The 12,760-nt window shown below is 45.8% G+C and overlaps 1 protein-coding gene across 1 annotated transcript in view; it reads left to right on the top strand.

Annotated features, from left to right (window-relative positions):
- Positions 1-10,247: 10,247 nt before the first annotated feature.
- ARHGAP40 (Rho GTPase activating protein 40) overlaps positions 10,248-12,760 on the top strand; it is a 32,904-nt gene continuing 30,391 nt past the window's right edge. Inside the window, exon 1 of the mRNA XM_035900844.1 lies at positions 10,248-10,349. Within this exon, the coding sequence (XP_035756737.1) occupies positions 10,248-10,349 (102 nt within the window). The remainder of the gene's footprint in view (positions 10,350-12,760) is intronic.

Here is a 12,760-nt window from a genome sequence, read left to right as displayed (position 1 = left end):
CTTGTTCACCTGGGGCAAAGCATCATTCCTCATATGCACCCAGCAGCTTCCATCCCAGGGCGTTTCTATATTGTAGGAAGTTTCCCTAGCTACAAAAATTTGATGCCAAAACCTGGATTGAACACTTTGAAGCACAGTGTTAGTGGTAGTTTCTTTTTGGTAGTTAGAAGAAACTGAGGTTAAGCCTCCTGGGAGACAGAAGCCTGCATTTCTGTATACCAAACTGTACTGTAGATGTTTTATGACCTTTTGCACATCACTTAATATCTCTCTCTTCTTTTTTTTTTTTCTCTCCCCCTTCTTATTTATAAAGCCGTTACATTGCAGGCACAGGGGTGGGGTTTGTTAAACACTGAGTCTCCTTTGGGAAGCATCGTACATCGAAAAACATAGATATCGGTTTCTTTCTCCTCTGAGCTCAAAACTCTGGAAGAAGTTGATAAAAGACCCAAGCTCTAATCTATTGTAAACTCAAGTAACTGAATGTGTTTTGATGGATTTCAGTGATAAACATGTCTGAATGCAGTATGTCAAAGCATTTGGGGATAAGGTCTTGCAGATGCTGGGATCCCTAATGTGTAAGCGGGGCCTCTCGTGGTAACAGCTGGGTGAGCTATGGCTGTTTACATCCTTCTCCTGGAGGAGTCATGAGATGATTTAACTTGGCCGACATCTGTTTTTAGTAAAGAGGAATTGGGGTTCTCGGGTCCAGCTGCATGTAGAAAAATAATGCTCAAGATTTGGCTCGTGGTCCCTTGTGCCCCAAGAGGGCGCAGCGGCAGCAGCATAGCTCTTGGTTTAATCAAGACATGGTTTTTGAGATGGTGTTTTTGATGCTGAAAGGAAAAACCCCTAAGTGCTGTTTGCCAGTTCATAGCGTCTTTGATCAGTTGGATGGAGAATAGTGTTGCTTGTCAAAGCTTTATAAATTGAAATGGGTGAGGGCCCATCTTGCCTTAAGGAAAAGTATCTCCCTGTGAGTACAGGGGAGTGTTGAAACGGGGGGCCGCAGCGGTTGTGCCACCTCTGTCCTTTACAGTACCCAACCGGCCAAAACCCTCAGCATCCTGGTCTGACTTCTGTTTTGACCCTGGATCCTGCTTTAAGGAGGAGGTTGGATGAGGCAGTGACCTGAGGAGCCCTTCATGTGTGCTTGCGATAGCGCACGTAAACTGTTCCGGGGAACAGTGCCCTTCTCTGACTGCACGGAGCAAAGGAACCCTGCTCCTTTAGTGCCTCGTTAAAAATCACCCTGTGACTTTTACCGGGTTGTTCTGCTTTGGCTGGGTGGGGAGGGAACTAAAGGTTACATGCTATACATTCCTAGCTTTTTTTTTTATACTTTAAAAGTTAGAGGCTACAATGTGTGACCAGGAATGCGGTACATTCTAGCTTTGTATCTCTTTCAGGCTCTCAGTTCAGCAAAATGTTTGCTTAGTTGGGGATGTTATGGCCCATACGCTTCTATTCCAAGCAGTTCAAATCCTTTCAGTTGGAGGCATAAAAATGTCTTAGTTGTGACATGGTGTTTGAGCCTTCCTGCTGCAGATGTAAAATCCATATGGTGCTGAGCCTTAATTGAAACCTGCTGGAGATATTTTTCTCCTGCAACATATTATAGGAAATACTCTTTATGCAGCTCGCTTGAAAGGATTATTCTTAATTAGGTATTTCTAATCAATTGGTGCTATTCCTTTTTGTAATGCTGTTCCTTTCTTAAGAAACATGCTTTTGAGTTACGTAAAGCTTTTAGCTTTGATATTCTGCATATTAAATGTGGCCTGTATGATTTATTAATTATTTTATGCCATGGATTTTAGGTAGAAGTCATTCACCGCAGCGTTGTTAGTTGTGTGGGTAAGTCCCACACAAGGTGTGTTGTGTAGTGAAAAGTGTGTCTGAAATCAGAACCTGTTGCTTGAAAGGTTGGATCTCTAAATAGGTTTTTAGATTCAGATGTTTTGAGTCCTTTCTGGTATCTGTTGCTGTTTGGTAAGACCGTTAGGTCAGTTTGCAGGGGAGTGTTGTTTTGTGATTATGAAGAATGTTGGAGAAAGAAATACAAAGGCTTAAAGCGTATTCCCCAAAGTAGATTACTCCAAGAGTCTGGAATGTGTTGGTGGGAGGCTTCAGTTTTACTGAGATGTTGCTCCATGCATGCAGGAGTCCTTCCCCTCCTAAATAATTGTTTCCATCTGCATAGCTTATTCCATTGGCCCCGGGGCTGCCAGCGCCTGGACTGTTGAGCTGTCAGCAAAATTTTGGTCTCATAAAAATGAGGTTCTTTCTCACTAAATCCTCTGTGCTTCCTATGTATGAAGGGAACATTGCTGTTGTCATACAGAAAAATAATAGGGCAACCCCCACTGCGTGACATTTCAAAATAAGCAACATCCTGGTCTGTCTTTCCTGTGCTTTTAAATTTTTGGAGGTGGAAGTTTTGGGACCCTTGAATCTTATTGCATAATGTCTGGCAAGCCTCTTATTAATTCACTAGTTTGAGCGTTGTTTAGTTTTTACACGATACAATTTTTTTTTTCCATTGATTATAAGTCGTGACGTCCCTGGCTACTTGAATTGAGTGCTGTGGCTTATGGTCTGGGAGATATCCACGTGAACACGCGTGCTCCCATCGTGTGGTGGAGCCTGAGCGTAGGAAATGACACTGAACGCAACGCGTAGCTGAGACCTTGGCGTTTCAGTGAACAGCCTGGCTGAGACCCAAGCACCCTTCTGGTGCGTGAATTACTGTTTGTTGATTTTTGCAGCACTAATGTACCTATCCCTTTGTCCTCTTTTGCCCTTTTATAGAAGGTTCCCTCTAGGATGATGGATTTTGATAGCAGTGGATGTTGGTCCCGACAGATGCTACTCCTGTTACGTGTATATTGGGAAGGGACTGCTGAGAAGGTGGTGAGAGCAGTGGCGAGACCCTGCTCAACTGTTCCACGCTCCTGGTTTGGTGCTCACATAGCAGGCAGCCTGTGCATCGATGAAGCAGCAACAGCAGGCTCCTGAGCTAGAGTTACTGTTTTATACCTCCCGGTTATCCCTGCCTGGGTCACCTAACGAAGCACGGGAAGGACATCACTGTAAGAAATGGTGTAATGGCACAAATGCAGAGTACTCTCCGCTCCCTTCCTCCTGCACTCTTCTCTCTGAAGGGTCTTGTTTCTGAATTAGTTGAGGTCACTTAAGTGCCTGTTTCCTGGAGGAGGTGGCATGTCAGATGTCTTTTTCCTTAATCTTCGGTTCTTGGTGAACCTTCCCTGGGCTTAGCCTGTGGTGGACATGGGAAGCATACGCACGATGACAGGGAGCCTGCCTGCTGCAGGCTGGTTTGTAGCACTGCTAGTTTGGGGCAGAAAGAGGATTTTTGCGCAACGGCTCTGAAGCTCATGCATGAGGCTGTCTCGATCATGGTGCTCACCATTCAAGTGGTGGCAACTTAAAACTGTTTCACCACTGCTGCCACATTAACAGTTCTGCTGGAGGGCTGGGAGCTCAGATTTCTCAGCATCTCTGTATGTGCACAACTGAGCATGCTGCCAGTGCTTGAACCTCCTTTTCTCCTGCTTGATCATACTTCTGACAACTCTGATCAAGTGACCAAGACTGGAATGAAAGTGGTGATTCTTGTTGAGGGTGCTGTTTGAATACTAGAGGAAAAATGGGACTGTGTATAAGCTCTTGAGTGAACAGGAGCCTGTAACTCTTGTGAGGTCCATAGCAGGTGGCCAGTATATAATGGAACTGGAAGGATATCCTCTTTAGGCAACAGATAAATACAGCTTTGCTGATGAAAGTTGTTTTTCTCGGTCAAGGTAAAGCTCAGACAATGTTACTGTTTGAAAACAGCAGGGCTAACACAGTGGAAGGAAATCCTTGCATGCCTCATAGCGGAAGGTAGACATGAGGCTGCAATGTATACATCCCTGCAGCTGATCTGAGATACAGTTGTTTTGGTCAAATATTCCAGAATCCTGGACTCACTCCAGCTTGTCTCTAAAGAGGGGTAAAAGTAGATAAAGGTAACAGCTGTATTTAGATGCAGTATTTCCTTTGACTAACGGGAGAGGAAGGATACCTCCTGGGAGCAGTCCTTCGAACGATATCCCTAATTCAGGAGTTTGAGTTCATTCACTTTGTGCTTCCTACGCTCTCTTGGCCAGCATAAAGCAGGCGTGAAGCTGCCGGATGTTTGCAGGCCAGGAAGAGTTTGGAGGAAGCACGGAGCTGCCAGGTCAGTTGGGAGAATTCAAGGCTTTATTAAATACCAGCATGCATCGTGGAAAAAGGTTTTTGGAGAACGCCTTTTTGCAAAGCTTATTCTAGCTGCAGTGATGGGTTAGCTGGAAGAAAACCTAACTGTGGGGGCAAACCTATAAGTAGGACCAAGGAATTGCTTCTTCAGGGCTTTCCTGTGAACTCTGCTGGTGAGGTCTGTGCAGTTTTGTAGTGGATTAACATTACCTCATTGTCAACAAAGCAGATGGCAAAGAAAAAACAGTCTTTGTAAAGGTCAAGAAACTGCTGCTTGGTTGCTCACTGGGGATCTATGAATATCATTTAACCCTATACGAGTACTTTTTCTGACAGTAGTAGTAAAGTGTCACGGTTCACTTAGACCTCTCAGAGTTACAGGAGGACGTACCCTGTGAATCCAACGTTATTACATGACCTCGCTGGGTAAAAATCAAACAAGGGCTCGGTTCCCTTTCAATGGACTGGTGTAACTTGTTAATTCTCTAATTCATTACTTCATTAATTCACAAACTCACTAACTGATGTGCTTATGAGGAAGCCAGTTTCCCAGCTGATGGTGAGAATGCTCATCCCTCCTCTGTTGTGCTGCAAGTATCACAGTGGGAAGCCTGGGAGCCTCAGCAGTGTGGATGCTGATGGGTCAGCCTGAAAGCTTTTTGGGTAAGGTGATGTACTTACACCTTCCATCATGGACGTTTGGTTTCTACCATTCCTGTGGATTGTGTTCCAGTTAATTCTGAACAGTTCCAGTCTTACCAGAAACTGCCCAGCAGTTGCCTTTGCACAGTGGGAAGGACAGCAGGTCTATCTCCTCCTGTCCTCTGTATCTGACGTACGCGTAGCTCTTGCGTTAGCCCAGTGGTGCTGCTCCCAGCATAGATCAGGGCTGAGCTGTATCAGCGTGAGCTGTGTGTTGGGCCAAAAGCTGAGCAGGAGCCGAGTCAGCAGCCATAGTCCCGTTCTGTGTCAGAAAATGTCTGTTGTACAAAAGTTCAGTTGCTTAGGCCAGCCTGGTTAAAACATACTGTCCTGAATATCAGTTTGGTTATAAGAGTTCATCAGATTTACCAGAGATGTGAGGTGAAGCATAGTTGCTGAAGTTCATCTGCTCGTGTGTGTCTTTAGATGTACTTTTATGACATCCTTGTAGTTTTCAACTCGCCTACGAGTCTGAATTTAATTTCTGCTGCTTTAGCTTGTTGGCTTCAGCAGTGCTTATTCAGTGGATGATCTACGTGATGTTGTCTCTTTGCCTTTGCAGTAGCACTGCGTTACTCTGAACTTGCACACCGGGTGTAAACTGAAGAATAAAAATTCTCTTGCAACATCCCTTGACATTGATAACCTGAGACTTCATGCGTCCAATCTCTTTGGCCTTGCAGTTAGAGCAGCGGATTTTTATCCAAAAGCAAACAGCACGTGGGGATTTATAGGCACTACTGTAGTCTCTGACCAAGCTTTGAGATCATCTTGCACCCCTAACCTCGCCTGCCCTGTGTTGTTCTTCCTTTAAATCCTGCACTACAAAGGTTGGAAATGTCGGTAGCAAGCTCTTCCATTCCTCTCATTGGCCTCGAAGTCCTAGATCACGCCTGCAATCTTCTGATTCTGGTTTTCATGAAGACTCATGGTAATTAAACTTTGTCATGAATATTTTGGAAAAACAAGCCCTCTCCTAATGAGCTAACAAACTTTTGTCCATTAATAGCTCTGTAAGAGCCATGAGCTGTATTGTGCAATCGGGTTCAGCATCTCAACCAGCTTTGTTCCAGCTGTTGAATCGTTTATAGACAAAACTAGTACAGACAAGCTCTGTGTGGTGACTTCAGAGCAGGGTGCCAGCATAGCAAAAATAGTGACAGCTGAGTTTGGGGTTTTTTAACTTCTAAGCCTTTAAAGCAGCAGCCCAGTTCTGTTTCTGTCCCAGCTCTCTTCTAGAGGACAAACGAGGAGAGTGCCCATAGATATGAATTATGGGCCACTTGTAATCTGTCCACACAGAGAAGTTTGGATTCCTCTTGATGGACTTGTTACGGCTAAAGAGATGACAAAGTAGAACAGAAGCCTGTTAGGATAAATGATGGCACTTCTGAGTACAAGCACAACTGTTGCTTATGAGTGGAATAATTGGCACTTACTATTGCCTGACTGCCCAACGAGAACTTTGGCTACTAAACTGTATTACATCTTATTTTTATTTTGGAAATAATTGAGCAATTGGGATCTGTAAAAATGCTGCTCCCTTTGGGGGGCGAGGGGAGGGGTATCGTTCCATTCCCCTGCTCAGAGGCAATGGATGTCCCAAATGAGTACAGTGACATTTCATCCCCAAGTAGATGCCCTATATCCCAGTGTGTAGGGACAATGTATGGGGGCCTGTCTTGTAAGTATTTTCTCTGAATCTTGAATTTGGAATATTTAGGTAAATGGATTTAGTTTTTATTGCGATCATTCAACACAATAAGCTTTAATAACACAGAGGGGTTCCAGCCTACTCTCTGAAATAGTTTCAGTTAGTCTGACCTAATATAAAGACTTCTGGGGAGACTTTTAAAACTCTAAGGTATTAAAATCTATCCAAAAAACCCTAAACAAGACATTGCTTTGAAAACTGCACTTGTACTTACTCCACACTCTGGCCTTTAGGTGTTTCACTTTTAATCTTAATAAATGGCTTTGTTGTGTGGCTAAGATCCGCTCGCTCCTACTTTTCCCCTCCTCCTGTCTTACCATCCTTGCTAAAGCCCTAGCTTATCTGAGCCAAGCTATCTGTTGCTATTGTTTAGCTGCCTCATAACCTTGGTAGCTCTGAACCATTTGCTGCTACCCTGCTGGTGGGGCCATGCCACATGCGTGACTCCTGTTCTTTCAGGAGTGGATGTTTGGCATTCTTTGGGCAGTAACTCCCATGGGATGCCAGAAAACACACTGACTCATGGCGAGTTCAACCCGTGGAGCCCATCCTGCTGCTTGTGATTATGGTGCAGGAAATAAACAAGATGACAACCTTATCTATTACGTCTTTGGGCTGAGAACTGGGGCAGCAGAGTAAGAGAGTCCATTTCTGATGCTCTTTCTATTTGTAGCTCTGTTGCCACATCCATTTCCCAGAAGGGAATGGAATTCAACTTGCAAAAATCAAAATGAGGTTTGTGAAATGGGCTGGGACGTGAGCTTGGGAATTTGAACTCTTGCACATTCTTTTTCTATGAAAATTAAGGAGGTGCCAAGCGCTCCATGAAGGTGGTGTTGGGGGTGAGCTCTGCAGCGTGGACTCCAGTCCTGTGTGAGCTGGACTGACCCAGCTGGGCTGGCATGAGACGGTGGTTACTCATTACAGCCAGAGAGAGACCTGACTGCAGATCCGTTGTCCCATCTGCCTCTCTTCTGTCATACCTTCGGAATGATGTGTAGCACTCTGTCAGCTGGTGCAGTGATAATCGGTCCCTGTATTTAAAGGAAGTGAACAAGCAGCTTGGTGGTTATTAATCTGGTGCCTGTCACTTCTTTCTGCCTTGAGTGTCCAGCAAGAAAGATGGGGTTTTAGCAAAGCACAGCGCCTGGTTGATGTCAGGCACGTGTTTGAATAGGGAGGTAAACAAGGTCATCCTCAGAAACCCTCTAAGACTTCTAATTTTATACAGTCTGAAAATGCCCAGGAGGCAAAAACTTATTCAATTTAAATTAGTAAGTCAGTCTTGGTTATTCATCAGAATAAGTGTTTTTGTGTATTAAGAATAGCTGCTGTGTCTTAGTGTTTCCTCCTATTGTTACAGCTCTTCCTTGAGCAGTGGAAATGTTTTGGGTGGTTTAAATTACATTTGCAGTAGTAATTAGGTTTAAGCAAATTCACAGTTCACTTACCTAAATATACATCGCTGTCTAAAGACTGTATGTTGTGGGTTTTGTTGTTTTTTTTTTTTTTTCAACCCCCGCTTTTCACTCTCCCAAGCCATGACATTATCAGTCAGGGGGGCAGCTCGATGCAGTCATGCACCCAGCCACTGGCCTCTGCCTGGTGGGTATCTCTGCTCAGCGCTGCTGTTTCTGATGGCAACGTGATGGAGCGGCTCTGGCTTTGACTGCCAGCCTGCTTGTCCCGCTCTACTGCAGCATCCCATCCTGCCAGATACTAGGGGTTCCTCCTTTGCCCAACATCTTTTTTCTTGAATGTGAGATTGACAGCCATCTGTGTACAAACAATCTCAGCTTAGGAAGCATCTGTTGTTGCTGTTTGTCCACTGCCTGAAGTCCTAATCCTTGGTTTGTTACAAGTCCTGCATGCAGTAAAGCAGATTACGTGCCCTGACACACAGCTTGTGGCTGTGGGCAGGTTGGGTTTTACAGTAAGTAGGGTCTGACCGTTCATCGTTGGGTCTGAGCCACCCTAAGTGTGGGTAGAGCGGGGGGGGCTCCAGGGGATGATGCTGGGCAGTTGGGGAAGGTGCTGCTTTACCTCCCCACTTGCACTGGGTTGATACCCCAGCTCCCATGGGCATGCCTGTATCTCTCCCAGTAGGATGACAAATTAGGTCTTGTGAAGTAAAGTCACGAGCAGAAGCACTTTGTGGGATCTGAGTGTTGCTGTGGCTGTTTCTTGACAGCTGTTGGGCTGAGATGCTTGTTTGATGGCTCTGCCCAGGGCAGAGCCGGTGTTGTGGGGCTGGCTGCTGGGAGCTGGTGCCTCCTACCCAGACATGATTGCGATTCAGCGCTTTGCCCCGGGCCACAGCCTGGGCGCTGCCTCCCTGGCAGACTGGGAACAAGCTGGGACTTGGGTAATCTCACCGCCTCAGTGACTCCAGAAACTGTAATAATCTCTTAATGGGTCCGCGTGATGGAAAGGTAACACTACTCGAGGATTTTCTTGATATGTGATGGGATGGAGGGGGGATAAATTATTTTCAGGCTTTCCTAATATTATGTACTCTGTAAAAATAAACCTACCGGAGAAAAAAGGATTGTGTGTTAGGGATGTCAGCTAGGTTCAGGTTTTTCCGCTCTACTTCACATTGCAGTGTCTTTCGCTTGCATTTGATTTTCATGGTAACAAATTACTTTGGGGATGCTTCAAAAATATAATGCTGCCATATGATCTTGCGATGCAGCTCATGAACATTGTGTTGAAGCTGACCCAAAGGCACCGAGGCTGAGCTCTGCCAGGCAGTGTTCAGGGGCAGGTCTCCTAGGCTGGTGGGTTCCCTGTGGGCTGGCAGAGGATTCTCGTGGTCTTTAGGTCTCCAGCCTGCATGTGCTTTGCCCAGCTGGAATTCCCGTTCATCCAAAAGCACCTTGGATGTTTTCCCCCCTCCTTTTTGGTCCTGAAAAAATCAGGTTTACTGAGCGAGCCAAGTTGTGTCAGTTTGGCAGGACATGTAGATACCTTCAGAAATAACGTGTGCACGAAAGCTGTGACGATAACAGCACTGGGTCTGTACCAGTGATTCATTTGAACTAATTGGCTGCTGAGAGCATTGGTATGTCTCTTTGTCTCCATATTTGAGTAAGATTCAGCTCCTGTGATCCAGATGATCTCGTCCCAGTGAGCTTGGCTCATCTCTAGTGACGCCAGGAAGACTGTCCTGGTGCATAAAACATGCTGGAGAGCTCAAAACTAGAGTTGGAATATTTATCCTGATGCGCTTTGTCCAAAAATGCAGACTCAGCTGGCCTCGTGTACTACTCCTCCACCTCTTTTCTCAGAAGCTAGGAAATGAACTTGCTGATTATTCCTCTCAGATTCCATGAATAACCAAAGTGCAGACAGGAGGGAGTAAGTGAAAGGCTGTAGATGGTAGTGCAGCTGTTATTGTCCATAGAGATCTTAAACTTTCAGTAATGCTTGTGTAATGCTTTATGTGAGTAATTAAAGCTGAATGTACTATTAAAGAATTCTGTTTTCATTCTGGAAACTTTAAATTTGCCTCAGTTGTGCAACAAGCTCGGCTGAATTATTACTGCTGCGTTAGAAGCCTGCGACGATGAAGCTCGCTTGTACGAGTGACTGGCAGCCTGTCCGTCTGTCTGAAAATCTGCTGGTCAAAAAGGACAAGCAGCTGGCTGAAGCCATTAAAAGAAATGCAGTGAGAAGGAACATAGCTGAGGGATAAAAGAAATGTAGTAGTGGGCTGTTGTGCCCATCTACTTGCAGTACTGGCAACTTAGATGTGCTTTTGTGTGCAGGAGAAGGAATGGCTCGAAAGTCAACCGCTTGTTTCAGGGCATGGTGTATTTGGTGGGAAGGCTTTTGGAAAGGCTTGGTGCTCCCTGGGGAGAAATAACATTTTCCTCAGTTTGTAAAAAGTTTAGAGTAGCCACATCTCCTCTCAGATGTTTTTGTTGTTGTCCCTCCTTGCTCTCCCCTCCCAGGTCTCAAGCCCTGGGCAGTTTGTGTGGTCTCGTACGATGGCGTAGGCTTCTGCCCGATGTAGATTTGCAACAACCAGTGCCCACGTACCTGAATAAAAGCATCAGAACTGTTTTGATTTACTTTTTGCACATTGGTAAGCTCTTAGTATTGCATGCATTATTTTTTATTTTTTTATAATATGCTGCCTATGTATAATTCAGTGCTGTTGTAAAAGCTGCAGCTTATGGATGGGCTTCTGTTTTAAACAGACTTCACAAGCTGAGATTCTTCCAGACTGGTACGTTCTGCGGTTTATCTTGTTTCCGAGCTGATGGAGGAGAAGCTATATGGATAACCCAAGTATTGAATTTGATCCCTTATGAGTCTTATTAGGACCACTTGTAGCAAACGAGCTAAATAAGAAATATAATGCACAATGTGTATGCAAGGCCATGGGTCTATCGGGAACAGGAGCGAGCCGGGGAAGCCAGCTCTAACTCCAGCTGTGCACGAGAGCTGTACACGGGCGCCTTCGGTCACCTGGAGAAGGACCCACCTCCAGCACGATGGTTCCTTCTTGTTGGAAGGCTGTCCTCTTGGTTGGCTTCACATGACTGAAGTGTCTAAAATTTGGGGGGAGGAATAAATTTTGCAAGAATTTAGGGTAAGTAGAAAGGGGGGGGGGGGAAAATCCCATTAATATTTTTGCATTCTTAGTGTGAGGAGTTGCAATAGAGTCCCAGACCAAATCACCCTCCCCCTGCCTCCCCGGGACCGAAGCTGCGGTGGGGTACAGCTGAACGCTGTGGGCTGGTGTTGTGCCCAAACCATGGAAAACCGATGTTGTTTAATGTGGCGCAGAGGGTGTTCATCACGGATCCCTCTTGAACGCAGCCAGGGCTCTGCCTACAGGTAGGCTTGGGACAGAGCCTGGGCTAATCCTGCTTTGCAAAGGGGGATTGTGGCAGGAGTTTGGGCAGTCAGGCAGTGTCCCTTCTGTGTGTTCACAAGGTGGAGTGAAAGCAGCTGGACTGAAGCAGTGGCTGGAAAAATAGCTGCATTCATGGGCAAGGAACAAAACTGAGATGGCCTCTGTGTGCTTTTATGAGGGATTGTCTCTAAAATTGCTGCCGCTGCCCTTTAAGCCATTGCAGGCAAAGCAGACTGAGCCATAGATCCAGTTTTTCTGGGAATATTGGAAACAAGGAGCCATGTTATTACCTGTGCTGGAGAAGCTTTGTGTGTCTTTGTTAAGGAAACTTTAAATAAATGACTTGTTTTTCCTTTTAACTTCAGGAAAATTAATAGTAAATGCTAGAGGAAAGGGAAATTACAGAAGCACTGTGAAAGGAGGTTTGGTGGGGAGAATAACAAGGAAAGAAGAAAACCTCTTAGGACAGCCAGGAGATGGAAATTTGATGGCTTTAACCCTTCATGCGCTTGTGTGTTGCTTATTGCTGAGATTTTTAAAGAAGGATCTGGATCTTGCCAAATATTCTCTGTGGGTGTTACGGGTTTACGCTGCTCTTTCAACACCAGTGTCTTACATACAGCTGAGATTTACTCACTGCTCAACTATGGCAGGAAATGCTGAATTTGCTTTTTTAATAAGCGCTCGGGTTTTTTGCTGCCCCACCCCTGAGTCCCCAGGCAGATACTTTGTGCTCTTCTTGATGTTCTCTTACTTCAGAGAAGTACAATTTTGAGGACCCAATACGGCGTTTGACTCCTCCTTCCCAGTGCTGCTTGTGGGAGTTACTTCTTCACGCAGCTGAGGCTTGAGTTAATGTTTAGCAAGCCTTAGCTTCAGCCCGGGCTTGGAAGTGATTCCATGCTATTTTCTGGTTACGCCGAGGGCTGGATGCTGGCTGTGGGCTGGGTCCTTCAGCCTGCGTCCCAAGCGTGGGTGGCTCAGCCTTGGCCACCCCTGCCTTGAAGGCGCAGGTGGATTTACTGTGACTTCTGCTGGGTCCGCCCAGGCGGGTGGGTGTGGGGAGGGAGGCGAGGATGCTCACGGGCACCCAGTCGGCTCCTTGTGGGTGATGAGGAGCAGCTCTTCATGATCAGTGGCAAGGCTCAGCAGCCACTCCTCAACTTGGCAGCAGAGGGGCACGGATGGACTGACGGGCGCCCTCCTCCCCCCCC

This window comes from Egretta garzetta, unplaced genomic scaffold (assembly GCF_000687185.1).
Source record: "Egretta garzetta isolate BGI_Z169 unplaced genomic scaffold, ASM68718v1 scaffold188, whole genome shotgun sequence".
Classification (NCBI taxonomy): Eukaryota; Metazoa; Chordata; class Aves; order Pelecaniformes; family Ardeidae; genus Egretta; species Egretta garzetta.
The sequence above is the reverse complement of the archived record's forward strand: the minus strand, read 5'-3'. Positions and strand labels throughout refer to the sequence as shown.